General features: G+C 34.3%; 2 protein-coding genes across 3 annotated transcripts; both read left to right on the top strand.

Moving 5' to 3' along the window:
* The first annotated feature begins 895 nt into the window (after positions 1–895).
* LOC100124027 (fatty acid synthase) lies at positions 896–12,293 on the top strand. Of its 2 annotated transcripts, XM_031931029.2 has the most exons (15): positions 896–1,294; positions 1,852–2,096; positions 2,609–2,840; positions 3,030–3,448; positions 4,036–4,326; positions 4,614–4,830; positions 4,893–5,053; positions 5,922–6,239; positions 6,322–6,848; positions 6,912–7,216; positions 7,288–7,683; positions 8,045–9,918; positions 9,999–10,757; positions 11,249–11,416; positions 12,089–12,293. In XM_031931029.2, exons 1-14 carry the CDS (start codon positions 1,144–1,146, stop codon positions 11,369–11,371), a joined length of 6,018 nt encoding a protein of 2,005 aa, XP_031786889.1. In that variant the 5' UTR covers positions 896–1,143; the 3' UTR covers positions 11,372–11,416; positions 12,089–12,293. The 2 variants fall into 2 exon arrangements, with proteins under 2 accessions (XP_031786889.1, XP_008207459.3); XM_008209237.4 differs by having other exon boundaries at positions 11,249–12,293.
* Positions 12,294–13,711: 1,418 nt separating this feature from the next.
* LOC100678737 (fatty acid synthase) lies at positions 13,712–25,918 on the top strand. Its single transcript, XM_008209455.4, has 14 exons — positions 13,712–14,002; positions 14,200–14,447; positions 14,561–14,792; positions 15,355–15,773; positions 15,878–16,171; positions 16,251–16,467; positions 16,534–16,694; positions 16,784–17,101; positions 17,184–17,710; positions 17,797–18,101; positions 19,281–19,676; positions 22,648–24,521; positions 24,605–25,357; positions 25,442–25,918. Exons 1-14 carry the CDS (start codon positions 13,852–13,854, stop codon positions 25,562–25,564), a joined length of 6,018 nt encoding a protein of 2,005 aa, XP_008207677.2. The 5' UTR covers positions 13,712–13,851; the 3' UTR covers positions 25,565–25,918.
* Positions 25,919–26,472: the final 554 nt, after the last annotated feature.

Raw genomic sequence — 26,472 nt, 5'->3', positions numbered from 1 at the left:
GTGGTTGAGAGCAGCGGATTATTACTGATTTCTAATTGTAATCAATCTTTGACTAATGTTTGATCTGTGATTTCATCTGTGATCATCAAAGTTTTATATTAGAAATAAATAATAATTCGCAACTATCAGACATCAGATTCGGTACAACATTAGATGCAGCTTTTTCAAGATTATTGATGAAGGAAATGGGCGAGGGGAATATAAACGCAAGCAAAACGTAAGTGAAATTAGAAAAGTAATATTAAAGATTTATTTAAGATAAAGACTCTTATTCGAACAAACGAAACGTGCTCTCTATATGAGTAGCAGGGTCGAACTGGCATGCGCACTCTATCGGTGCTCGCAGGAGGAGCACAGAGTGCCATACTCCAACAATTATATTTATTATATAAACTACTATTATGATCCTTGAAAACAATAATAAAACAAACAAAATCTTGATTTAGATGTGAAAAATTAAAGTGTATAAGTATGGACCTAATATTGTATCAAACACAGTGAATATAAACTTACCACTGACGTACTCCTTAGTTTAAGCACTATAAAAGCTTTAAGATACTTCTTACAATAGATTGTTCACTATTTTTCATCTAAACGAAATCTTCTATTCGTCGCGTCACGCCGGTAGTGTGAAGTATGTTAATCCCCAATTTACTTAACTTTTAAAATTCAAATTAAAACAATATATTCGTTTTTACTTTTTAAATATTGTTTCAGATCAGGAATGTCTGATTGAATAAATTGAGTCGAAGTTTAACATTAAATATCAACTTTGTGTTACAATGATTGTATATTATTTCTTATACAACTTCTTGCAACCACTGCCAACAAACCAACGTCAAGCACTTTAATGGAATTGTGCAGTATAGTTTGACTTATTATCAGTCATGAATTCAACGAACCAGAACGAGACACAGACTACCACGAACAGTCTAATAAGCTGAACTAAACCTTTCAATGTTAAGTGTGTCGGTTAATTATGGACTTCTATTAGTTCTACATGAGCTAGGCTTAACATTCTATGTCAGTGTAACTACTATTCGCGAACAGATTTCTTTCAGTCGCAGGTTTGCCTATCCAGCAAAACGGTCAACAACTTAAAATTTCGCGACCAGTCAAAGTTATTTTTATAACATTGCTAGGATGAAGAGTGATTGTGGAACAGCGGAAGATGCAGTCGTGATATCAGGAATTGCTGGGAGATTTCCAAAAGCAAATAATGTACTTGAATTCAGAAAAAATTTGTGCGAAAAGGTTGACTGTACTACAAGTAATCACGGACGATGGAACATCGGTAATGTATTTTATCATTGTAACATAATACAGTACTTTAATAAGAAATAATTTTTATAGCATAGTGCGACCTAAGTTCTATAAAATGCTATACGATACTCATGACTTAAGTACGCTCGAGTCTTATCTCACGCCGTGCAAAAAAGTGCTACTTAGGTCACATGAATCGTAATGATGAAGTTATGTTTCTCTGAACATTGTCGATAAAAAATGATGATAATAAAAAGTATATTGTACAATAAGAAGAGAAAACGACCGTTGAAAATAGTTCAATCGAGTCTGAAATAGCTTTTTCCCGTATTATAAACCATTGTTTTCACAAGAAAAACATGAAAGCCTTTTTTGCATTTGAGTGCGAGGGAGAATGGTGCATTTCGAATTGAGCACTAATTCCACTTACAGGCATAAAAAGCCTATTTCACATCCTTATTAGATAAATATATTTCTTATTTATTCTACAAAAATAAGCACTTCGATAAAAATGTTGAACCACGCAATTCAATAAAAATTGAAAAACGCAAAAATATTAATTCCATACACATTTTTTAAATTATACAGACCATCCTGCAATACCGTCAAAATTTGGAGTAATTAGAGGTGTAGAGAAATTTGATCGTGTATATTTTGCTGTTCACGAAAAATTATCGAAGAAAATGGAAGCAGCAGCAAAATTGTTATTAGAACATTCAGTTGAGGCCATCATAGATGCTGGTATCAATCCGAATGATTTGAAAGGAAGAAACGTGGCTGTATATGTCAATACCAATGTAACAGAGACACAATCACTTTTTAGCGATATAAAGGTAATCTTCTCGTAACAGCTCTTGTAGAAATCAATATAAGTTTAAAGCTAGTAAACACATCATATTAATGGAGAAAGGTGAAAAATGGATCCATTTTTCGACCAGTGATAAAATGCTTCTCAGACATTTTTTGCGCATTTACTAGAGTAAGAATAGAGTCATACCGTATACAAAGTATTTTCAAGCTTTTAAAAGTAGATCCGATACACTGTCTAAAGCAAAGTGTAAAACAAGTCAGATGAAAAAACTGAATGGTATGAGTTTGTGCTGATTCTAACAGATGCTCAAGAAATAGAAGAAAAAGTGTTTTATCTCAAGCTAGGCTAGGCTTTTTCTCATAGCTATTTCATAGTTTCCAGCCCATTTTAATATTGGAATTTTTATCAGTAGAAAACTCAATAAGATACGGCTGATTTTGTATGAATTTTGCCCTATAGGCAGAATGATTCTTTTAATCAGTTTAAAACATTTTAAAATCCACGTGATATTTGTCATATCTGAAATTGTTGTAGGCTGATGGATTTGAGATAGTGGGCAGTGCTAAAGCTATGATTCCTAACAGAATTTCATTTTCTATGGGTCTTACTGGAACTAGTATACACATAGATGTTGGTAGTGCAGGAGGTATAGCAACACTTGAGAAAGCTTTTCATGCTTTGAAAAATGACGAATGCGAAGGCGCAATTATAGCAGGAGGCATTATGATACTGCAGCCAGAAATTGCTTTACAACTCAAACAACAAGGTGAGATTTGTGATGTACTGCATAGTAGTCAAATAAAGATTTTCTTAAATTTAACACGATTTAAGTGTTTCTAATTTTTACTTCAATTTGAGAGCACAATATTTAACTTCCAAATAACGATTCTTTTGGCCTAGTTTTTCTAATAATCAAACAACATTAAATAATATTCGGTGTTAAATAACATTAAAGGCCTTCTATCAAGCGAAGGAAAATCCAGAAGCTTTGATGATAACGCCACGGGTCACTTTCGTAGCGACGGTGTTGCTGCTATGTATTTGCAAAAAGCAAAAAACGCTAAGCGTATTTATATGGAAGTAATGGGTGCGCGTGCGACTCATACAGACTGCATTAAAGTCAATAGTTTCTTATTCCCGAAATTGGACAGTCAAGTTAAATTGATGAAACAAGTACTGAATGATTGTGGGTTATCTCCAGACGATATTGCATATTTAGAGGCAAGTGGTTTTGCTATTAAATCCATTGATGCAGATGAACTTGAAGCTATCGATAGGGTATACGGCAAAAGAAAAGAACCGCTATACGTTAGTTCTGTTATATCAAATGTTGGAAATGCTACACCAGTGAATGCGTATAATGCGATTGTGAAGGTAAAATAATGTTACAGCTACGATTTTTATATTTAATTTTCATCAGATGCCATTGTTTCTTCTATAATCATCGCTCATAACCAATGCTAGCTCTTCTTAGTGTAAAGTCTAACACTTGGCGATTTTGTTGATACTTCACTGAAAAAAAACAACCATTTTAACTGATCTCGCACCAGTAATCCGTCATTGTACGAAGACTAGCCAAGATTACCGTAGAGTTCAGCAGTTTTAAAGAATCAGTTCGGTCGTTTTTGCTGGTGTCCCGCGTAAGCGACCAATTTTACGAGTCGCGACTCGCCAAAACTACCAGTGGCACACCGTTGTTCTTACTGAACAGTCGTTACGGTGGCAAAACGGTTAAAACTACCGGACTTTACAGCAGAAACGACTGTGTTTTTTTTCAATGCAGTATGCGCAGTTAAGAACACGTGTTAATCCTCGAGGCAAACGCATACTAGTCTATGTGGGATAATCTAAATGCTTGCCATGTCTTTGCCATTAATTTAAAATATACTAATTTTACTCAGGAACAACTATTATAATGTATCTTGTCAACGAATAACTTTAAAGACGTATTTCATTTTTAGGCAATATTAGGAATGGAAGATAAAAAAATATTACCAAATTTGAATTATGAAAAGCCCAATTCCAAAGCTTCAGGTTTAATTAGTGGCAGGTTACGCGTACCTACAGAAGTAACTCCTGTGAAAGGTCAATACGTGGCTATAAATATAATATCAGAATCTGGAGTGTTCGCAAGCGCGATTTTAAAATCTCCTGACATTAAGAAAACGAACAACGATCCAAAAGATGAACTTCCACGACTTGTCGTTGTATCGGGTCGTACGGAAGAAGCCATTGATGCAATTCTGACATTTGTAAGACTTATTTGATAAAACATTAGTATATTACGATACTAGTGCGGTAAAGTAGTTTCACCCTCGTAGGGACAATATCGCCCAAGCGAAGCGAGGGTGACAAGTCCCCACGAGGGTGAAAACCCTTTACCCCCCTAGTATCATACGATATTTTATGAAACAACGTGCATAAACAGAGATTTAACGAGTGCATTTTTGCACGAGCATGACATAAATCGAGGTTTATGCCACGGCGTGTCATAAATTATAATTAGTTTTTTTTTCAAATCAACCAATGTATTTTTCAGCTGGAAACTAATCCAGTTGACGTTGAATTGTGCCAAATGCTTAACGATCTTTTTGAATTCGGAGTGGAGAAGCATATACAAAAAGGGTATACTATACTGCCTGCAAATGGGGTTCTTCATAAAAAGTTACAAATTCGAGGAACCAATGCTTTTACTGGAGTAAAGCGTCAAGTCTGGTGGGTTTTTTCAGGCATGGGCTCACAATGGGCTGGCATGGGTAAGTATCAAAAATAAATATTAAAATGGTGAAATATCTTTTTATCTTAACTTTTATTCCAGGGACAGAACTTTTAAAAATAGCTGTATTCAACTATGCCATAAAGAAGTGTGATAACGTCTTGAAGCCATTAGGATACGATATATACAAAATCATAACTGATAAAGATCCGAAAATGTTTGACAATATAATTCATTCTTTTATTGGCATTGCTGCAGTTCAAGTATTTAAACCATCTAAACAGATTAATTTTTTGTGGTACCAAGGACTTAAAGTGGGCTTTTTAGACTTGTCTGCGGCTCGGGTTAACTCGCCTTGACGGGTACTGCAACCACACCTGTTCAAAAAGCCCACTTTACCCTTGGGTCACACCATATTATATGTAAGGCGTGAACGTATTTTCGAGTTTCTTTTTAAACTTATCAAGCGAGTCTATTGTGACTATTTTTCGACATCACAGGTTTCTTAAAATACATAGCAATATAACAATTGAATGCTAGAATGCAACATTTTTTCATACGCAATATAGTACATTGTGCAACAAGGGGAGAAAATAAGCTATGTCAAGCCTTCGGCGCCCTTGACTCCGACTCGTGCTGAACACCTCACCCGAGTCTGACGTAGCTTTTATTCTCGTGTTACACACCGTGTTTTTTCCAACAAGGGCATGAAAGGGACTTTTTTATGCGTGAAAGTTGGGTAGGAGATCGTGCATTTCAAGTGCACAACAAATTTACAAAGTTTAAAAAATTTGAAAAAATTAAAAAGTTTGTGAAAATTTGAGATATTTGAAGAACGGGTATTAACAGAGGGGAGACAAAAATTTTATCTACGATTGAGCTCAAAATTTTTCTAACACGCTTGGAATGCACGATTTTCTACGCTACTTTTAGGCATGAAAAAAGGCCCATTTTATGCGTGTGTTGGGAAAAAGTCTTTTCGCCTGCATATTTTCTCTTTGTTGCCCGACGGTAAAAATTGGGCCACTTTAGGCACGGTTAATAGGTACAATGAAACGCGAAGATTGTTTGTGTTTTACATAAAATACATTTTTACAAAAAATGAAATATCAATTCGCAAATTACTTTCAGATTGGTTTAGTGGATGTTCTAAGATTTGTCGGTCTTGAACCGGATTTTATTATTGGCCATTCGGTAGGTGAACTTGGGTGCGCTTATGCAGATGGTTGCGTTACCGCCGAACAGATGATACTGGCAGCTTTATCACGCGGTTTAGCTTCAAAAGAAGTGGATTTGATCCCTGGTTCAATGGCGGCAGTAGGTCTTGGGTATGATGCTGTAAAGCCGCTGTGTCCACCTGACATCGATGTAGCCTGCCATAACGGACCCGACAGTACAACAATATCTGGGCCTGCAGAGTCTATGAAAAAATTTGTTGCTTCTTTGACGGCAAGTGAACACTTGATAATATGATCCCAATAGGTTTTATAACTAATTAGTCTTACTAATATTTTTTATCAAAAAATTTAAGGCCAAGGGAATATTTGCCAGGGAGGTGGCAAGTAGTGGCATTGCTTATCATAGCAGATACATAGCTCCTGCAGGTCCCAAACTTCTGGAGCGTTTACAACAGGTTATACCGAATCCTAATCCTCGTAGCGCAAAGTGGGTAAGTACTTCGGTGCCCAAAGCAGAATGGAACTCTTTGAAGGCTCGCTTGTGTTCCGCTGAATATCATACGAACAACTTGTTGAGTCCGGTCTTGTTTGATGAAACGGCTCGCCAAATACCAAATGGCTCAATTTGCATTGAAATTGCACCCCATGGGCTTTTACAAGCAATTCTTAAGAAATCTTTACATTCGAGTTGCACGAATATTGCACTGACTAAGAGGGGTCACTATGACAATTCAGCACTCGTATTAGCTGCTCTAGGTAAAATGTACGCTTTGGATTTAAATCCAAAAATATCGAACTTGTACCCAAAGATCAAGTACCCTGTTGGTACAGGAACACCAAGTATTTCACCCCTTATAAAATGGGACCACACAAATCAAAAGTAAGAATAGAGTTATTAGATTCATATCATTTGAAAATTTTAATTTGATTTCTTCCGTTTAAGTTGTATAGACTACTACGAATCCAAGATGAGTGTGATTGAAGGAGAGAAAACAATAGAAATTGATCTTAACAAAGCTGATCATGACTTCTTAAATGCAAACACAATCAATGGAAAAATTGTTACTCCTCTTTCATCTTGCTTAAATACAGCTTGGGAAACGTTAAAAAATTGGCAAACTCTTAATACAAAAGAACCCGATGCAAAAGAGATTCTCAATGTTGTTTTTGACGATATCAAAGTTTACAAATCGGTTTTAAACATTCCCGATGATAACATAGTTAAAGTATTAGTAGCAGTTTTAAAAGGTTTGTCAAATAAAAAATTTTATATCAGATGAGTGTTTACATACATATTTTAACTATGTTCATACGTTTAGGAACTGGAAGAATTGAAATAATTGACGAGAAATCTAGAGAAATTATAGCATCTGCTGTAATAAAATCAACTACCGCTCCAAGCCAAGAGCGATTTGATATAGAAAATTCGAAATATAGAAAACTAGAAAAATATGAAATCGATCAAGAAGATTTTTATACTGAGATGGAAATGCGCGGTTTTAATTACTCAAAAGTCTTTAAAAATGTTCTACGAACGACGTCTGATGGGTCTAACGGAATAGTCAGATGGGACAACAATTGGGTTACTTTTATAGACAGTGTTTTACAATTATATGCTTTTGGAAATGATACTCGTCAAGCACTTGTCCCAGTATCAATTCGTAAAATAGTTATTGATATCAATAAACAAGTAAATGAAGTGAATGATTCTGATGGTAAGTAAATACTTTTTATGAAAATACACCAAAAGCTGCTTGTTTGTAACAACCAAGTTTATTATTATGATGAACAAGTTGTTTTAAAAAAGAAGGGCTGACTTCAATGACTATAAGGTATTTCACGTAGACTTTGTTATGATAAAATTGGTTATTTACTATCGCGTAACTTTTGCCCAACTAAGTTATCTTTGAGCATTCGACTAGTGTTGCAGAATTCAACAAATCTTTTAGTAGTCACAATCATTCTTTAATTAATCGACTTTCACTTTGTTGCATAACCAACCATTATTTTCATTCAAATAATAATGACTAACAAAATTTTATTAACGAATATTTTTATTATTACATGTTTTAACAGAAGTTAATGTCATGATTGACAGAAGTCTTAACTATATATCTGCTGGCGGGTTGGAAATTCAAGGCTTACAATTTGCCAGATTACCGAAACAACACGAGCAAAGTTATATGAGCAACGATGTGCCTACAGTTGTGCCAAATATAGATAACTCAAGCACACCCTTACCCGTTGTTTTACGCTTGGTTTTACAAATAATCATCGAAAATAACTTTTCTGAAAAACTGCAAAGAATTGAGTTGGTTGGTGATAGAGATTCTAATAATATGAAACTTATCCAAAATGCTTTTGTCGATGTACCAGAAATCAATTGGTTTAAACAAGATATCACTTCTTTGGAATCAGCCACGTATGGTAACATTCTGACAATTATAATTAGCAATGCTAACGACTATAACATTGAAGAAATATCTAACAGATTGAATGAAGGCAAATTCCTTTTGATGAATTTACCAAATGCTAAACAAGATTCCTACTTAAACTCAGTTGGAAAATTTGGTCTTATGCCCGTTTTCTTACGTAAGACAGAAAATGAAACGGTGGTTTTATTACGCAAAATACGTTTGACTAGGAAAATTCATAAAATACATATTACTGAAAGCAATAAACAATCTGCAGAAATGATTTGTAAATCTGCAAAGAACTTGCCTGACAGCGAAAGGGTTGCTGTTTTAATACAATCAAATCAAAATGTAAATAGTGCGATAAGTGAAATCGTGCAACAAATAGAGCTTACAGGATTCAATCTTAGCAAAATTAGAATATTCCTTTTCCACGGAGTAAAAGGTATCGAAGATTCAATTGCTGAGGAATTTTACAAACATCAGTTAGAGTTAGATTTGTTGATAAATATCTTGACTCCTCAAAAAGTTTGGGCTACTTTGCGCCGAACAACAGCGATTCTGAACGAAAAAATGTGTCAAACGTGGGCTGCAAATCAGACCAGTCTTAACAAGCCACTCAGCATTAGCTGGACTGAAGGACGTCCTCTCGATAGTATTGGCAATTCAGTTCAAGTTGAATATTCAACTATAAATCCTCAAGACCTACTTATAGCTGACGGCAGTTTCTACGTAGAGGGTCTCGAAAAATCGAGAATTGAACAAATAGGAGTAGGATTGGAGTATTCTGGAATAGATCAAAAACTGAGCAGGGTTATGGGAATTACTTGTGGAAATTCTGTAGCGAATTTTGTTAACGTCAACCCAACATGGATGTGGGACGTACCTAAAACTTGGAGTTTCGAAGATGCAGTTACGGTTCCATTATCATACGTTTTGGCTTATTGGGCTCTTATAGTCAAAGCAGAAGCCGAAGCTAAGGAAAGAGTATTGGTCACAAATGTTTGCGATGGAATTAGTTTGGCTACGATAAATTTAGCTCTGCACAAGAAATGCGACGTTTTTGTGGCTTACGAAAGGGAGTCGGAAAAGGAAATGATAAGTCTTACATTTCCTCAGATACAATCAAACCGTTTATTCAAACTGACCAATAACTCTTTCAGAGATGAGATCCTTCTTCAAACTAAAGGAGAAGGTGTAAACGTTGTAATTGCCAACCAATGCGAAATCAAGCAATTGGAAGTATTTTTCAGTGCAATCAAACAAAACGCCCGTGCTGTAGTAATCAGCGACCTTAATAATTCCGAAATCCACGGTAAAGTGGGAATGTACATTTTCTTGAAAGAGCTCAACTTTTTCTCAGTCGTGCCCAAGAAGGTACTGCTTTCAGATTTAAAAATCAAAAAAATGTTAGCCAACATGGTCCAGGAAGGTATCAATATTGGCTCTGTAAAACCTTTACCTAGGAGAGTTTATCAACGAGAATCGTTGGCTGAAGCTTTGAATACTTGCTTGGCGAAGGAAAATTTAGGAAAGGTGAATTAAGGTTTTTTTTTAACGAAATATTTGTTATTTTACTTTAAGCATTTTATCCTTTAATTTTGATATTTTTTCAGATCGTTATTAAAGTAGCTCCGAAAGATGCAAAGATGGAATGCCAAGATGCCTTGGCCATTCCCCGTTTACACTGTTTAGACAGAAAATCTTATCTTGTTATCGAAGGTTTGACAACTTTTGGTCTCGAATTGATTGATTGGCTGATTACGCGAGGCGCTAGACAGATCGTTGTAGCATCGTCAATGAAAATAGAAAACGGTTTCCAGAATTTGCGCATAAGAATTTGGCAAGGTTACGGCGTAAAAATAAATTTGCATACTGAAACTGATCTTGCAGAGCAAAAAAGCATCAAAGCACTGTTCAAAGATGCTTCATCTCTCGGAGCTATCGATGCCATTTTTGACTTAAGGCGAATTGATTTTGAAAAGCATAAATTTTTAAGCAACGCTTTAGATTCGACAACGAAAATTTTAGATCAAGAATCGCGTAATCTTTGCTCCGAACTTCGCCTCTTCGTCGTATGCTCAGCAGTTGCTAATGCAGGAGCTTTGGCGAACACACGAAAAACAGATCGATATTCTATTACGAGTTTTGAACAAAAGTTAGTGGATGAAATAGTCGAGAAAAGAAAAAAAGACGGCCTTCCTGGATTGATTGTAAGATTGGGACTCGTAAACTCTACTCATACCAACTCGAATAACCTTACTAAAAATATTGTCTTGCCTGCATGCAGCAAATATGTCTTAAAACTCGATGAAATTTTCGGTACAAATGAAAATATCGTTGAAGTATCATCCTTCGTGTCTCTCGCTAATGAGGTAATTATCCAAACATTGTAGCTTTTTATTTTGCTAATCAATAGTATTTTGTGCAACTAGGGGGGGAAAATTAGCTTTTTTTAGCGAGGGTGATGAAACATCACCCGAATCTGAAAAAACCACTCCCCCCTTGTTGCACACCGTACTTTTTATGATAAGTGCACGAATAGGCCACTTATGCAAATGAAAAGAATGGGAAATTTGAGGACTTTTCAAAGTAAAACAATAGTATATTAAAAATTTTGAAAATTTTAAAAATACTTATATAGACACACACATTCATCGGATAGGCTACAGAGTGAGGAAAAAACTACTCCCTTGGAAGGAAAAGTCTTTTCCTCCCAAGGGAGTAGTTTTTTCCCGCTACTAAGAAAAACTCGATTTTCCATTAATTTTACATGCATGGAAAGTGGCCTTTTTCGTGCACGTATCATGAAAGACATTTGTTTCATTAACTCTTAGAAATAAAAGTAATGTATATATTGTTTCAGATTGAAGAATACGTGGATCCTAGTAAGAGAAATTTGAATGATGAAGACAGACTTAAAAAATTATTTGCAGATGACCTCCACGGCCCAAATTGCAAAATTGTTCACATATTGAAGATGCTTTGACGAGATACAATATACGTTAGGAATAATATAAAGTAAATCATGCATGTATGTGAATAATCGTTATGAATTACTGGATTATTATTTTTGTTTATTTGCAAATTTAATCACACAATGATTTAAGTATTGACTATATAAGCAGAAAAAGTTTCCTTACGGTAGTACTACCGGTAGGTAGCTGGTCAAAACAGATTTCACTTTTTATTGCTTAATTATTTGTGGAATATACTTAATAATAGAGATTTCATAAGTCATGGTACAACAAATAATGATTTTACATTTGTATTAAGCGATTCTATTTATCATAATTACGAATAAAAAGTTTCAGACAGGAGCTGATTTAAATAATTTTTTGAGGTTAAGTGTACATTTTTGAACTTTTATTTGTTTATTACTACGCTCATAGGCTCCAAACCATTTCTTACAAGCAGTTACATTATTTGTTAGTTGTTTTAACTAACTTTTAGCAAAATTTAAGTCAATTCTGAATTCAGTCTTTCTTTATAGTAAAAGCTACTTATACACCAAATTTTATCATTTACTGAACCGACAATCTTTTACCCGTAGTGCGTCCTTAAGGTTTCTTAATAGAAATCTAAAGAGCATAAGTCTGTCACATACCATTTGTTATTTAATTGCGCACGGATAATGCGAAATTTACAATAAAATAGTGAGAATTATAATGTTTGTTTGAGCGACAATCTCTCTCTTTATGCTTAGTGCCACCAACACTAGACATATGGTCATACTAGCACAGCTATACTTTCTGCTATTATTAATGCGACGGCTATAACAGCCGTGACTGGTATTGGTATCTACTGGATCAAAGTTGCAGAGCAAATTTCCTCATAGTGAACGAAAAAAATTGTAACAATTTTTGCGTTGATGTTTTGCTTGAACAAATAAAGATGTTTTGAAAAATTTATTGCATTCAAGGTTTATTTTGAAGAATGCTTCGAAAGGAGTTCTCTTCGGTTCGTATACCCGTATTTTCCATTTATAAATGAGAGACAGCAGGTAGTGTCGAATCAAAGTTTTAGAGCTAAATTCAAAACATTGCCAATGAATTATATTCAAGTATCAGTAAAAAAGGTTACAGTACTTATGTGCGCGTAGCGCACTAGAGTCTGCCTTAGTTGAAAATTGTAGTAGATTTGTAGCCGTTATTTCAAGTAAATAATATGTAAACAAATGACAAGCTCTATTCGAAACAACAGTTTCTTTGGAGTCTTGATTCTAATATTTTTATTAACATGAGTTACTAAGTAAACTTGCATTCTATGTGTAATAAAATGTATGCACAATAATTTTTTCAAAGCATTTGATTTTAGCCTCATTTCATTCTGGCTAGAAATAGCTTATTTCTTTTGCTGCTTACCCATCTTGTTGCGAAACATACTTGAATGATAATTAGTATTATTACTGTGGAATTTTATTATCAAGTTGGTATATAAAGAATAATTTACATCAAAAGAAAGGTTTGAAAAAACTTTAGAAATAGCACTGGATGATAACCGCCAATAATTATTCAAGTTAATTGTCTCTGAATCTACCAGAACAATCCATACTTTTTTTCTTAAATATTGCACTCTTGAGAATTCAAAAGATTAAAGTAAAATATTCTAAAGTGTGAAAAAATATTTGTCTTATTTTTAGGCATCATTATTAGCAAATTTGGAATCCACCTAAACTATTTCAAAAAAGTGTCTTAACTATTCTAAAATAAGGCAAAATGCAATGAATTTACTTCGACTTAGCCTTTTTAGAAATTGTTGTTTAAAATTATTTTTTATGTCACAATAAGGTGTTTATTTGTATTATAACTGTTAAAAATGTAAAATATTTGACTTTTTATGCTCTTTTAGCACGTTTTTGCACATTTGTGACTAAATTCTATTTCTACTGAAAAATTTAATTGATATTGTAATTATTAATAAATGCAATATTACTTAACGTCTTAATTTTGTAATTATTAATAAATGCAATATTACTTAAAGTTTCATTAGTAATGTTAAAAGTTTAGTTTTGTCAAACAGTGTTTCTCTCACGACTTAACACTTTTAAAAAAATATTTGTGATAGCAAATATATAATAAATCTAATTTAAGTTTACATTCAAAATCAACTTGTATTGTAACAATTGTACGTTGTCTATAATACAACTTCTTGCATCTACTGCCGAAAAATCCAATGTTAGGTGCTTTAGTGAGAAGGTGCAATATCTTGCGTAACCAACTTTTTATCAGTCATGAATTCAAGAAATTAATGCACACAATACGAGAAAACACTGATACTTTGAACTACAACCTTTGAATGTAAAGTTACACGTAATATGGATCAGTATGCATCAGAACACTGTACTTCGGCTAGGTATGATTTTCGCGAACGGATTCTTTTCAGTCGCGGTTTTGCTCACCCAGCAAAACGGTCACCAACTCAGAATCTCGCGACCAGCTAACAAGTTTTTTTGGTAACATCGCAAAGATGGCGGGTTGTCAGGGAGTAGCAAAAGATGCTGTCGTAATATCAGGAATCGCTGGATGTTTTCCAAATTCAAGTAACGTAAGCGAACTGAGAAAAAATCTGTATGAAAAAATTGACTGCAGTACTACTGAGCATGGACGATGGAATTTTGGTAATGTATCTGAACATTAAAACGATAAAAAATAATGATTGAAAATAATTATAAAAGCGAAATATTTATAATTTTTTGTATGTATGCATCAATCATAAAATTCAAAACTTTATATGAAATTCGGTAAAAATGAACGACAATTTCTTTTTATGTTATATTCAAAATTAATTCCATACGTCTTTTTGAAAATTTCACAGATCATCCTGAAATTCCGCTTGCACTTGGAATAATGAATAATACGGATAAATTCGATCGTATATACTTCGCGGTTCATGATAAATTATGTAACAGAATGGAACCAACAGCAAGATTATTATTAGAGCGTTCAATCGAAGCCATCATAGATGCTGGCATTAACCCGAATGATTTAAGAGGAAGAAATGTAGCTGTATATGTCAATACTAATTTAACAGAGTCAGAAAAAACTATGTTTGATGATATCAAGGTAATTTCGTTATTACAAAACGTTCTAATATACTGACGATTTTTAGAACTACCATTTTTCTTTATAGAATCTAAAAATCTCCGTAACTTTTTTCATACCTTGTTTTCTTGTAGGCTGACGGATTTGGTATTATGGGAGGTTCTAAAGCTATGATTCCTAACAGAATTTCATTTTCCATTGGTCTTACGGGGACCAGTATACATATGGATGCCGGTAGCGCAGGAGGCATTGCGATGCTCGAAAAAGCTCTCCATGCTTTGAAAAATGATGAATGCGAGGGCGCAATTATAGCAGGAGGTATTCTGAGTTTGCAGCCGCAAGTTTCTTATCAGCTTAAGAAACTAGGTATGATTTTCTCACGTTCTTCATAACTATGTATTTTGAATGTAAAATAACGAATTTATCAAGCTTCACGCGATGCAGGTGTTTTGCATTGGTAATTTTGACTTCAACTGACAATCCTAATGTTTAACTTCCAAATGATACTTCGGACGTACTTACAAGGCAAAAAGCTAACTTCCGCGTAAACGGATAGTTACTAGGTTCGCTAAATTGATTTTTTGCATATGTAATTATGAAGCTCAATAGTTATTCTTTCTAAGAGGCTAATAATTTGTTTTTTAATGAATTTATCACTTTTTACATAATTGAAAGCAATATTGAAAACTATTGGATTCATTTTATTTAATATTGCTAAATGAAGATATTTTTCTTAACATTATCTGCTTCGAATACTAACCACTATTTTTAATTATTTTCGAAAGATTAAAAAAAAAGTACATCAACCCAACCGTTTATGGTCTGACAATTAAAAAAGCTATCTTCTTCTTAGATGGATTCTTTATTTTAAGTTAAAAAGTGTCTCGATCTTTATAATAAATAATATTTGACATCAATAAAATTAAAGGCCTTTTATCAAACGACGGAAAGTCCAGAAGTTTTGATGACGATGCCTCGGGACATGGTCGCAGTGATGGCGTTGCTGCTATATATTTACAAAAAGCAGAACACGCTAAGCGTATTTATATGGAAGTAATGGGCGCGTGTGCTACTCATGTTACCTGCAATGAGATTAATTCTTTCATATTTCCAAAATTGGACTGTCAAGTCGAATTGATGAAAAAAGTACTAAATGAGTGTGGGTTATCTCCAGACGACATAGCATACTTGGAAGCAAGTGGTACTGCTATCAAAGACATCGATACAGATGAACTTGAAGCTATCGATAGAGTATATGGCAAAAGAAAAGAACCTCTGTACGTTGGGTCTGTTATATCGAATATTGGAAATGCCATACCTGTGAATTCGATTAATGCAATTATAAAGGTAAAATGATTTTTTTTGTTTTCGTAACTTGATATTGTTTCTATTACTCTATTACTCAATAAATCCTGGAGACAAATAATTTTAAAACTATGGTCGATTCTTAGGTGATTTTAGGAATGGAAGATAAAAAAATATTACCAAATTTGAATTATGAAAAGCCCAATTCCAAAGCTTCAGGTTTAATTAGTGGCAGGTTACGCGTACCTACAGAAGTAACTCCTGTGAAAGGTCAATACGTGGCTATAAATACGACATCCGAATCTGGAGTATATGGAAGCGCAATTCTTAAATCTCCTAACATCAAAAAAACACCAGACAACGCTTCAAAAGATAGACTTCCACGACTTGTGGTTATATCGGGTCGTACGGAAGAAGCCATTGACACAATTCTGACATTCGTAAGACTTTTTTAATAGCGGAACATATTATAATTAGTTTTTTCACATTTACCAATGTATTTATAACTATATTTTTCAGCTGGAAACTAATCCAGTTGACGTTGAATTGTGTCAAATGCTAAACGAACTCTTTGAGTTTGGAGTTGAAAAACACATGCAAAAAGGATATACTGTACTACCTGCAAGTGGAATTCTCGATGAAAAGTTAAAGATTCGAGGAGCTGAGGTATTTACTGGACTAAAGCGTCAAGTCTGGTGGGTGTTTTCAGGCATGGGCTCGCAATGGTCTGGCATGGGTAAGTACATCAAAAGAAATAGATATTGTAATATTGAACCGACTCTTGATAAGGACTTTTATTCAGGCGCTGAGCTTTTAAAAATACCTGTATTCAACGATGCTATACGAAAATGTGATAACGTTTTGAAGCCATTAGGATACGATATAAACAAAATCATAACTGATAAAGATCCAAAAATGTTTGATAATATCATTCATTCTTTTGTTGGCATTGCTGCAGTTCAAGTAATTAAATCAGCTAAATAGATGCAGTTTCTTATGTTATGAATATAATAGATTTTTACTAAATGAAACAATTCGCAAATTACTTTCAGATTGGTTTAGTGGATGTTCTAAGATTTGTCGGTCTTGAACCGGATTTTATTATTGGCCATTCGGTAGGTGAACTTGGGTGCGCTTATGCGGATGGTTGCATTACCGCCGAACAGATGATACTGGCAGCTTTATCACGCGGTTTAGCTTCAAAAGAAGTGGATTTGATCCCTGGTTCAATGGCGGCAGTAGGTCTTGGGTATGATGCTGTAAAGCCGCTGTGTCCACCTGACATCGATGTAGCCTGCCATAACGGACCCGACAGTACAACAATATCTGGGCCTGCAGAGTCTATGAAAAAATTTGTTGCTTCTTTGACGGCAAGTGAACACTTGATAATATGATCCCAATAGGTTTTATAACTAATTAGTCTTACTAATATTTTTTATCAAAAAATTTAAGGCCAAGGGAATATTTGCCAGGGAGGTGGCAAGTAGTGGTATTGCTTATCATAGCAGATACATAGCTCCTGCAGGTCCCAAACTTCTAGAGCGTTTACAACAGGTCATACCGAATCCTAATCCGCGTAGTGCAAAGTGGGTAAGTACTTCGGTGCCTAAAGCAGAATGGAACTCTTTGAAGGCTCGCTTGTGTTCCGCTGAATATCATACGAACAACTTGTTGAGTCCAGTCTTGTTTGATGAAACGGCTCGCCAAATACCAAATGGCTCAATTTGCGTTGAAATTGCACCCCATGGGCTTTTACAAGCAATTCTTAAGAAATCTTTACATTCGAGTTGCACGAATATTGCACTGACTAAGAGGGGTCACTATGACAATTCAGCACTCGTATTAGCTGCTCTGGGTAAAATGTACGCTTTGGATTTAAATCCAAAAATATCTAACTTGTATCCAAAGATCAAGTACCCTGTTGGCACTGGGACACCAAATTTATCATCTTTAATCAAATGGGATCACACTTCGAAACAGTAAGTTAAAAGTCATTGAACTTTATCTTCTTTTGTTTCGTTTTGTTCACCAACTTTGAAAAAGACTTAAATGTAACTTTTTATAGTTTTTTTGTATCCTGTACGTCCAAAAAGATTGTAACATCAGGAGAAAAAACAATAGAAATTGATCTTAACAAAGCTGATGATAACTTCTTAAAAGCAAACACAATCAATGGAAAAATTGTCACTCCTCTTTCATCTTGCTTAAATACAGCTTGGGATACGTTAAAAAATTGGCAAACTCTTAATACAAAAGAACCCGATGCAAAAGAGATTCTCAATGTTGTTTTTGACGATATCAAAGTTTACAAATCGGTTTTAAACATTCCCGATGATAATATTGTTAAAGTATTAGTCGCAGTTCTAAAAGGTTTGATGCATAAATACTTTTATATCCGGTGAATGCGGAAATCAGCAAATCCACGAGCGAGTGGAAACAACTCGGGTGTTGGAAGTTGCGATTTTTAAATTGAGGGCACACCTACCAGCCCAACTTTTTTCATTCTTTGGGCCATCTGGAATGAGAAAATGCGTCCGTGCATGGCCGATCGCTTGCCAAACTTTTTTGCGGGGCAGTTGAAATTCTCTTATGAGAATTTAACACGGAGAAAATTAACGAAAACCAGAAAATTGCCTCTTTTTGTCTAAAGGCGCAATCCAAAAATGTGTTTTAATACAATCGTAGTATTTAAAAAAAGAATTAATTTGAGGGCTGGTGGATTAAAAATGGTTGCCTAGGTCAAAAGTTATCTAGGCTTGAAAATGGTAAAAAATCACCAATTTTTCGATTTTATACGAAAATTAGCGATTTTTCTTATTTTTAAAATCCTTATAACTTTTGATCCCAGCGGTCGATTTCGACCAACCAGGGCTTAAATTGTAGCTCTTTTCTTCCGTTTTCGATTTAAAAATTTAGATTAAGATTTTTATTTTGCGATTAGCTTTACATATGACAATGAAAACGGCCAAAAACGGTCATAATTTATATATATATATATATATATATATATATATAGCTGATCGTAAAATTAAAATGTTAATCCAAATTTTTGAAACAAAAATAGAAGAAAAGAGCTTTAATTTGAGCCCTGGATGATTAAAAATGGCTGCTCGGATCAAAAGTTATGAGAATTTTAAAAATAAGAGAAAAATCGCTGATTTTCGTAAAACGTTTTACTCTTTGTGACTATTTACTATTTTCAAGCCTAGACAACTTTTTGCCCAGGCAACCATTTTTAACTCACCAGCCCTCAAATTAAAGCTCTCTTCTGATGCTTCCATCCTAATAATACAAATTTTTGGATTACGCCTTTAGACACTGAATGGGTAAAGTTGAACCATGGCTAATTTTCGTTAACGTTAAATTCCTATAAGAGGATTTCAACTGCCCTGCAAAAAAGTTTGGCAGTTGAATTTTCTCACTCCAGGTGACCCAAAGAACCAAAATAAGTTGTTCTGGTAGGTGTGCCCTCAATTTGAAATTCTCAACTTCCAACACTCGCTCGTAGATTTGCTCAAATACATATTTTAATTGTGTACATACGTTTAGGAACTGGAAGAATAGAAATAATTGACAATGAAACAAAAGAAATTATAGCAACTACTGCAATAAAATCGACTACCGCTCCAAGCCAAGAGCGATTTGATATAGAAAATTCGAAATATAGAAAACTAGAAAAATATGAAATCGATCAAGAAAATTTTTATACTGAGATGGAAATGCGTGGTTTTAATTACTCAAAAGTCTTTAAAAACGTTCTACGAACAACATCTGATGGAACTAACGGAATAGTCAGATGGGATAACAATTGGGTGACATTCATTGACAGTGTTTTACAATTATATGCTTTTGGAAATGATACTCGTCAAGCATTTGTCCCAGTATCAATTCGCAAAATAGTAATTGATATCAATAAACAAGAAAATGCAGTGAATGAGTCTGATGGTAAGCAAATAATTTCTATAAAATACACTATGGGATAGTTTCTGTAAAAAATACATAATATCTTTCTTTTTATGAAGTGAACTTCGCTAAAAAGACTTTGTTATTTACTGTCAGCTTTTTCTAAATTAGCGGGCAAGAATAGTACATTTTGATACTAGTGCTAATGAGTTGATTATGGCACAAACCCAAGCGAAGCGAGCATAATATTTTTTTACATTCTGTGTGCGAAATTCTATTTCTCCTAGCTGCGTAGCGTGCGCGAAACGCCTGATTTTCACACTAGTGCACGAAATGCAGATTTCGCAAAATTTTGAATTTCACTCACAGCGTGTACGAAACACTGAATTTCGCGAACAGTGTGTGCGAAACTCTGAATTTCGCGCACGCTCATCTGCTAAGAAAGTAGATTCGCACACTCGTGTCAAAAAATAGTATACGATACTCGTGCGCGTAGGTGATCATAATTCATCATGAGTCACCAAGTTTGCGCACTCGTATCGTAATATCCTCTCTTAAAAAATAATGGCCTTTGTTGTGAAGCATTTAATACGTGATTCTGATTGGTTGCTCGTTGGTTGCCTAGGCAACGAGATCAGAACCGCTTTAAATTCATAACCCTCAAAACAGTCATAACTCATAACCCTGGTAGAAATGTTTGAGGTGTTTAAAATGAAATCTGGAAACCTTGATAACAGATAAAATATATGTAATATAACTAGCAAGAAATTTTAGTAAAAATTAATCATTACCAAGAGTGTGTAGTATTACAACATGTGTATTGAAAAGTGGTACCCTAACCCTATTTAAGGTAGTAATAAAGTATGTGAATATTATTTAGTTTTTTTTTAAATGTCAGTGAGAAGTTCAATTAAAAGAATAAAGAGTTTGAAGATATACTGTGTCTCTGTGCCAAAAGTAGCCCTCGGTGAGGTTTGAGAGGTGAATTTAAAGAAAAGTTCAGTATCCGAGTAAGTAAGTTTAAGTCTATCATTATACAATGCTCTTTGAATTGTAAAAAGGCTACTAGACAACTAAAATATGACACTGACACTTCCTATGTTACCTAGAAATATGTAACCTAGATGATTCTGATTTAACTGTTTTCGTTCATATTTTCACATCAAGGCTCATGCGAATTTTTTAATTGAGCAGGTCGAATTTTACTTATAGCCAGTTACGCAGAAACTACTATCTCTAGCACATTGTATTTCTGGTTTCCGGCGTATTTTTACATGGAGAAAGTGATAAATGTTTTGGCTTTTTTGTCAAGGTATTAATTAGAATTTTGACTTTTAATAGTTGTGAGAGATTTTGAGACCGATACCTGTTTTTCAATTTTTGCATTTATTCTCATTCAAAAACTAACAGGTCTAGAAAGCTTATATTTTGCATATAGATTTTTTTGTGATTGTGAAAAGATATTTAAAGTTGAATCGACTTTAACTGAAAAACTTCTGATTTTTACTCCGACACTGATGTGAATACAAACTCATGCTAACGACTAAATAATTATCATGAGTGTTGTAGTCGAACACAAAAGTATTTCAGTTAACGTTGATTCAACTTTAAATATCTTTCCACAATCACAAAGTAATTTTTTATGCAAAATATGAGCTTTCTAGACCTGTTAGTTTTCAAATGAGAAAAAATGCAATAATGGAGAAACAGGTATCGGTCTCAAAATCTCTCACAACTGTTAAAAGTCAAAATTCTAATTAATGCCTTGACAAAAAAGCTAAAATACTTATCACTTTCTTCATGTAAAAATACACTGGAAACCAGAAATACAATGTGCTAGAGATGGTAGTTTCTGTGTAACTGTCTACAAGCAAAATTTAATATGCTAAATTAAATTCATATGGGCCTTGATGTGAAAATATGAATGAAAACAGTTAAATCATAATCATGTAGGTTGCATGTTTTCTAGGTAGCATAGCAAGTATCTGTGTAAAATTTCAGTTGTATGGCTTTTTTGTAATGCAAATAAATGGCATTGTAATGATAGACAAACCCACTGACTCTTATACTGAACTTTTCTTCAAATTCACTACTTAAACCAATGTAGCTAACGACGAGATTTAGCATTATTAATATATATTTTTTTAAATACTTTTGAGGGATTTAGTAACATGTTACATGCTTATAAAATATTAGCAGACGTTAGTGTGCCGCCCAACGCTCATGGTGGATTTTCTACCAGTGTTATTAGACAGAGATAGAATCAAGAGCGCGCGAAGCGCGCCTTCATTCCTAGTACTATTTTAAAACAGCTTGTGCGAAACCCGATTCAGCGTACGCGGAGCATTTCATACACACTGTGTTAAAAAATAATGATCGATACGCGTGAGAAGTTGATTCAGTACTCATGTAATTGTCACCCTCGCTTCTCTCGGGTGATAAACCTCACATTCGTGCCAGAATCAACTATTTCGCACTCGTATCAAAATGTACTATTTTTGCTCGCTCTTTAAAAAATTTGTGAAGATGCTTAAAACATGTACTGAAACATATATAAAACTAAATACTTTAAGGTACCGGGTCACAAAAAGTCACCTGTTTCGATTATAGGCACAAAAAACGCGGAAATCAATACATGCGTTACAAAAACTATAATGTGTACGAGGGCTAAGCAGGCTTTTTGACCTTGTGTTAATATTGCAGTACGAGCCGCAGACGTGAATCTCCATACTTGGTCTTAAAAAGCCTACTTTACACTCTTGGTACACAATATACTATTTTTTCGTGTATACAAAATGTCTATGTAAAAAAATCTAGATAACACTGCGTGTCATAAATACTTTATTTAAGATTTAAGCTAAACAGTATGTGCCATAAGATATAGTACGATGCTCGTATCATAAATTGTCCTTTATAGCACAATTTAAACACCGAGCTTTACAGGGCTATTTATGTTACTTGAGACTTAATGTACCGTTTTAAAAGAAATATTCTAACATTAACGTTTTTTTAGGAATACGTGTCATAATCGACAAAAGTCTTAACTATATATCTGCTGGAGGATTGGAAATTCAAGGCTTACAATTTGCCAGATTGCCTAAAGAACACGAGCAAAGTTATATGAGCAATGATGTGCCTACAGTAGTGCCAAATATAGATAACTCGAGCACACCCTTACCCGTTGTTTTACGCTTAGTTTTACAAATCATCATCGAAAATAACTTTTCTGAAAAGCTGCAAAGAATTGAGTTGGTTGGTGATAGAGATTCTAATAATATGAAACTTATCCAAAAAGCTTTTCTCGATGTACCAGAAATCAATTGGTTTAAACAAGATATCACTTCTTTGGATTCAGCCACGTATGGTAACATTCTGACAATTATAATTAGCAATGCTAACGACTATAATATTGAAGAAATATCTAACAGATTGAATGAAGGCAAATTCCTTTTGATGAATTTACCAAATGCTAAACAAGATTCCTACCTAAACTCAGTTGGAAAATTTGGTCTTATGCCCGTTTTCTTACGTAAGACAGAAAATGAAACGGTGGTTTTATTACGCAAAATACGTTTGACTAGGAAAATTCATAAAATACATATTACTGAAAGCAATAAACAATCTGCAGAAATGATTTGTAAATCTGCAAAGAACTTGCCTGACAGCGAAAGGGTTGCTGTTTTAATACAATCAAATCAAAATGTAAATAGTGCGATAAGTGAAATCGTGCAACAAATAGAGCTTACAGGATTCAATCTTAGCAAAATTAGAATATTCCTTTTCCACGGAGTAAAAGGTATCGAAGATTCAATTGCTGAGGAATTTTACAAACATCAGTTAGAGTTAGATTTGTTGATAAATATCTTGACTCCTCAAAAAGTTTGGGCTACTTTGCGCCGTACAACAGCGATTCAGAACGAAAAAATGTGTCAAACGTGGGCTGCAAATCAGACCAGTCTTAACAAGCCACTCAGCATTAGCTGGACTGAAGGACGTCCTCTCGATAGTATTGGCAATTTAGTGCAAGTTGAATATTCAACTATAAATCCTCAAGACCTTCTTATAGCTGACGGCAGTTTCTACGTAGAGGGTCTCGAAAAATCGAGAATTGAACAAATAGGAGTAGGATTGGAGTATTCTGGAATAGATCAAAAACTGAGCAGGGTTATGGGAATTACTTGTGGAAATTCAGTAGCGAATTTTGTTAATGTCGACCCAACATGGATGTGGGACGTACCTAAAACTTGGAGTTTCGAAGATGCAGCTACGGTTCCATTATCATACGTTTTGGCTTATTGGGCTCTTATAGTCAAAGCAGAAGCCGTAGCTAAGGAAAGAGTATTGGTCACAAATGTTTGCGATGGAATTAGTTTGGCTACGATAAATTTAGCTCTGCACAAGAAATGCGACGTTTTTGTGGCTTACGAAAGGGAGTCGGAAAAAGAAATGATAAGTCTTACATTTCCTCAGATACAATCAAACCGTTTGTTCAAGCTGACCAATAACTCTTTCAGGGATGAGATCCTTCTTCAAACTAAAGGAGAAGGTGTAAACGTTGTAATTGCCAACCAATGCGAAATCAAGCAATTGGAAGTATTTTTCAGTGCAATCAAACAAAACGCCCGTGCTGTAGTAATCAGCGACCTTAATGATTCCGAAATCCACGGTAGAGTGGGAATGTACATTTTCTTGAAAGAGCTCAGCTTTTTCTCAGTCGTGCCCAAGAAGATATTGCTTTCAGATTTAAAAATCAAAAAAATGTTAGCCAACATGGTCCAGGAAGGTATCAATATTGGCTCTGTAAAACCTTTACCTAGGAGAGTTTATCAACGAGAATCGTTGGCTAAAGCTTTGAATACTTGCTTGGCGAAGGAAAATTTAGGAAAGGTGAATTAAGTTTTTTTTTTTTAACGAAATATTTGTTATTTTACTTTAAGGATTTTATCCTATAATTTTGATATTTTTTTCAGATCGTTATTAAAGTAGCTCCGAAAGATGCAAAGACCAACAAAGCCTTGGCCATTTCTCGTTTACACTGTTCAGACAGAAAATCTTATCTTGTTATCGAAGGTTTGACAACTTTCGGCCTCGAACTGATTGATTGGCTAATTACGCGAGGTGCTAGACAGATCGTTGTAGCATCGTCAATGAAAGTAGAAAATGGTTTCCAGAATTCACGCATAAATATTTGGCAAGGTTACGGCGTAAAAATAAATCTGCATACTGAAACTGATCTTGCAGAGCAAAAAAACATCAAAGCCCTGTTCAAAGATGCTTCATCTCTCGGAGCTATCGATGCCATTTTTGATTTGCGGCGAACCAACTGTAACAAAGGCAAATTTTCAAGCAACGCTTTATATTCGACAACGAAAATCTTAGATCAGGAATCGCGAAATCTTTGCTCCAAACTTCGCCTTTTCGTCGTATGCTCAGTAATTGCTAATGCAGGAACTTTGTCGAACACACGAAAAACAGAACGATATACTATTACGTGTTCAGAACAGAAGTTAGTGGATCAAATAGTTCAGAACAGAAAAAAAGATGGCCTTCCAGGACTGCTTGTAAGATTGGGACTTGTGAACTCAACTCATACCAACTTGAATAGCCTGACTAAAAATGTTGTCTTGCCTGTAGTCAGCAAATATGTCTTAAAACTCGATGAGATTTTGGGCACTACTGAAAACATTGTTGAAGTGTCATCCTATGACTCTTTCACTGATGAAGTAAATATCCAAATATTGCAATATGTCGTTTTTGTATCAGAAGTATTTTTTACGAAATCTTGAATAATTTGTTAATTTTTTTAGGTTGAAGAATACGTGGATAGAAGTAAAAAAAAGCTGAGTGCTGAAGACACCGCTAAACTATTATTTAGAGAAAATATTGACAAGGATTACACTATCAATCACGTACTAAAGTTGATTTTATGAAAAATGATACACATGACTACGATTACTATGAAAACATATGATCAATCGTTACAAATTACAAAATAATCATTATGTGATTTATGTCATTGCACGAAACAAAATATATAATTAGATATAATTGTGTGTACGGTCCATTAATCGAGAGGCAAAGTAGACAAAACATTTGTTTCTATGGAAATTTACTACATATCGATGAGTATGTGATACATAAGATCATTAAAAATTGATACTTACTGCATAGGAAAAATTTTAAACCTAAAAATAATGCACTTTCTCATAAAATTGTCTAGTTGAGCAAGTTTGTCTTAAGTATTGTTCAAGCAATAATAAATAATTTGAATGTTTCGATTGATATAGAGGTCCTTACCCTTCTACTGTAGATCCTAATATTCGAGCCTATATAGCAAAATGTAATTGAAAATTATAACCACCTGCGCAGTAAACTTTCTAATGTGTGTGTGCGTGTGTGTGGGCGCGCGCACGCGTGCGTACGCGTGAAATTTCTAACTAAACGTTAGGCTTAATTATCAAGGGGATACAATTAATACAACTGTGTTTTTATTATATCATCAAACCTTCTTACCTGATTGGAACATAAAAATAGATTAGTAATAATTCTACCTTTCATCCATTTTCATGCATTTTAAAAATATCAATGCACTCGAAGTAGCTTGAAAACTCTGTTAGTTGCAAATTACGAATAATTGTGTATAATCTACGCTGCAAGACAGCAAGAGTTTATTTATGATAAAATATCATGCGAATCTAAATTTTGAATACCCCTACTGTAAAATCTCACATGAGAGCTCGCGCCGAACGCATGTTTTTATGTAGATGCAAGTCAAAATTGATTGTAGATAAAAAAAAACTCAAGAAATCAGCTTTAAATGGAAATTGGCATGCCTTCA

This window comes from Nasonia vitripennis, chromosome 5, assembly GCF_009193385.2.
Source record: "Nasonia vitripennis strain AsymCx chromosome 5, Nvit_psr_1.1, whole genome shotgun sequence".
Lineage (NCBI taxonomy): Eukaryota > Metazoa > Arthropoda > Insecta > Hymenoptera > Pteromalidae > Nasonia > Nasonia vitripennis.
The sequence above is the reverse complement of the archived record's forward strand: the minus strand, read 5'-3'. Positions and strand labels throughout refer to the sequence as shown.

What these genes read in the sequence shown, in the direction of transcription:
- LOC100678737 (XM_008209455.4), top strand. Translation starts at nt 13,852, where the DNA reads ATGGCGGGTTGTCAGGGAGTAGCAAAAGATGCTGTCGTAATATCAGGA. An exon ending in TTATCAGCTTAAGAAACTAG is followed by an intron (nt 14,793 to 15,354) that starts GTATGATTTTCT and finishes ATAAAATTAAAG; the next exon opens with GCCTTTTATCAAACGACGGA. An exon ending in TGCAGTGAATGAGTCTGATG is followed by an intron (nt 19,677 to 22,647) that starts GTAAGCAAATAA and finishes ACGTTTTTTTAG; the next exon opens with GAATACGTGTCATAATCGAC.
- LOC100124027 (XM_031931029.2), top strand. Translation starts at nt 1,144, where the DNA reads ATGAAGAGTGATTGTGGAACAGCGGAAGATGCAGTCGTGATATCAGGA. An exon ending in TCACGGACGATGGAACATCG is followed by an intron (nt 1,295 to 1,851) that starts GTAATGTATTTT and finishes TAAATTATACAG; the next exon opens with ACCATCCTGCAATACCGTCA. An exon ending in CACTTTTTAGCGATATAAAG is followed by an intron (nt 2,097 to 2,608) that starts GTAATCTTCTCG and finishes AAATTGTTGTAG; the next exon opens with GCTGATGGATTTGAGATAGT.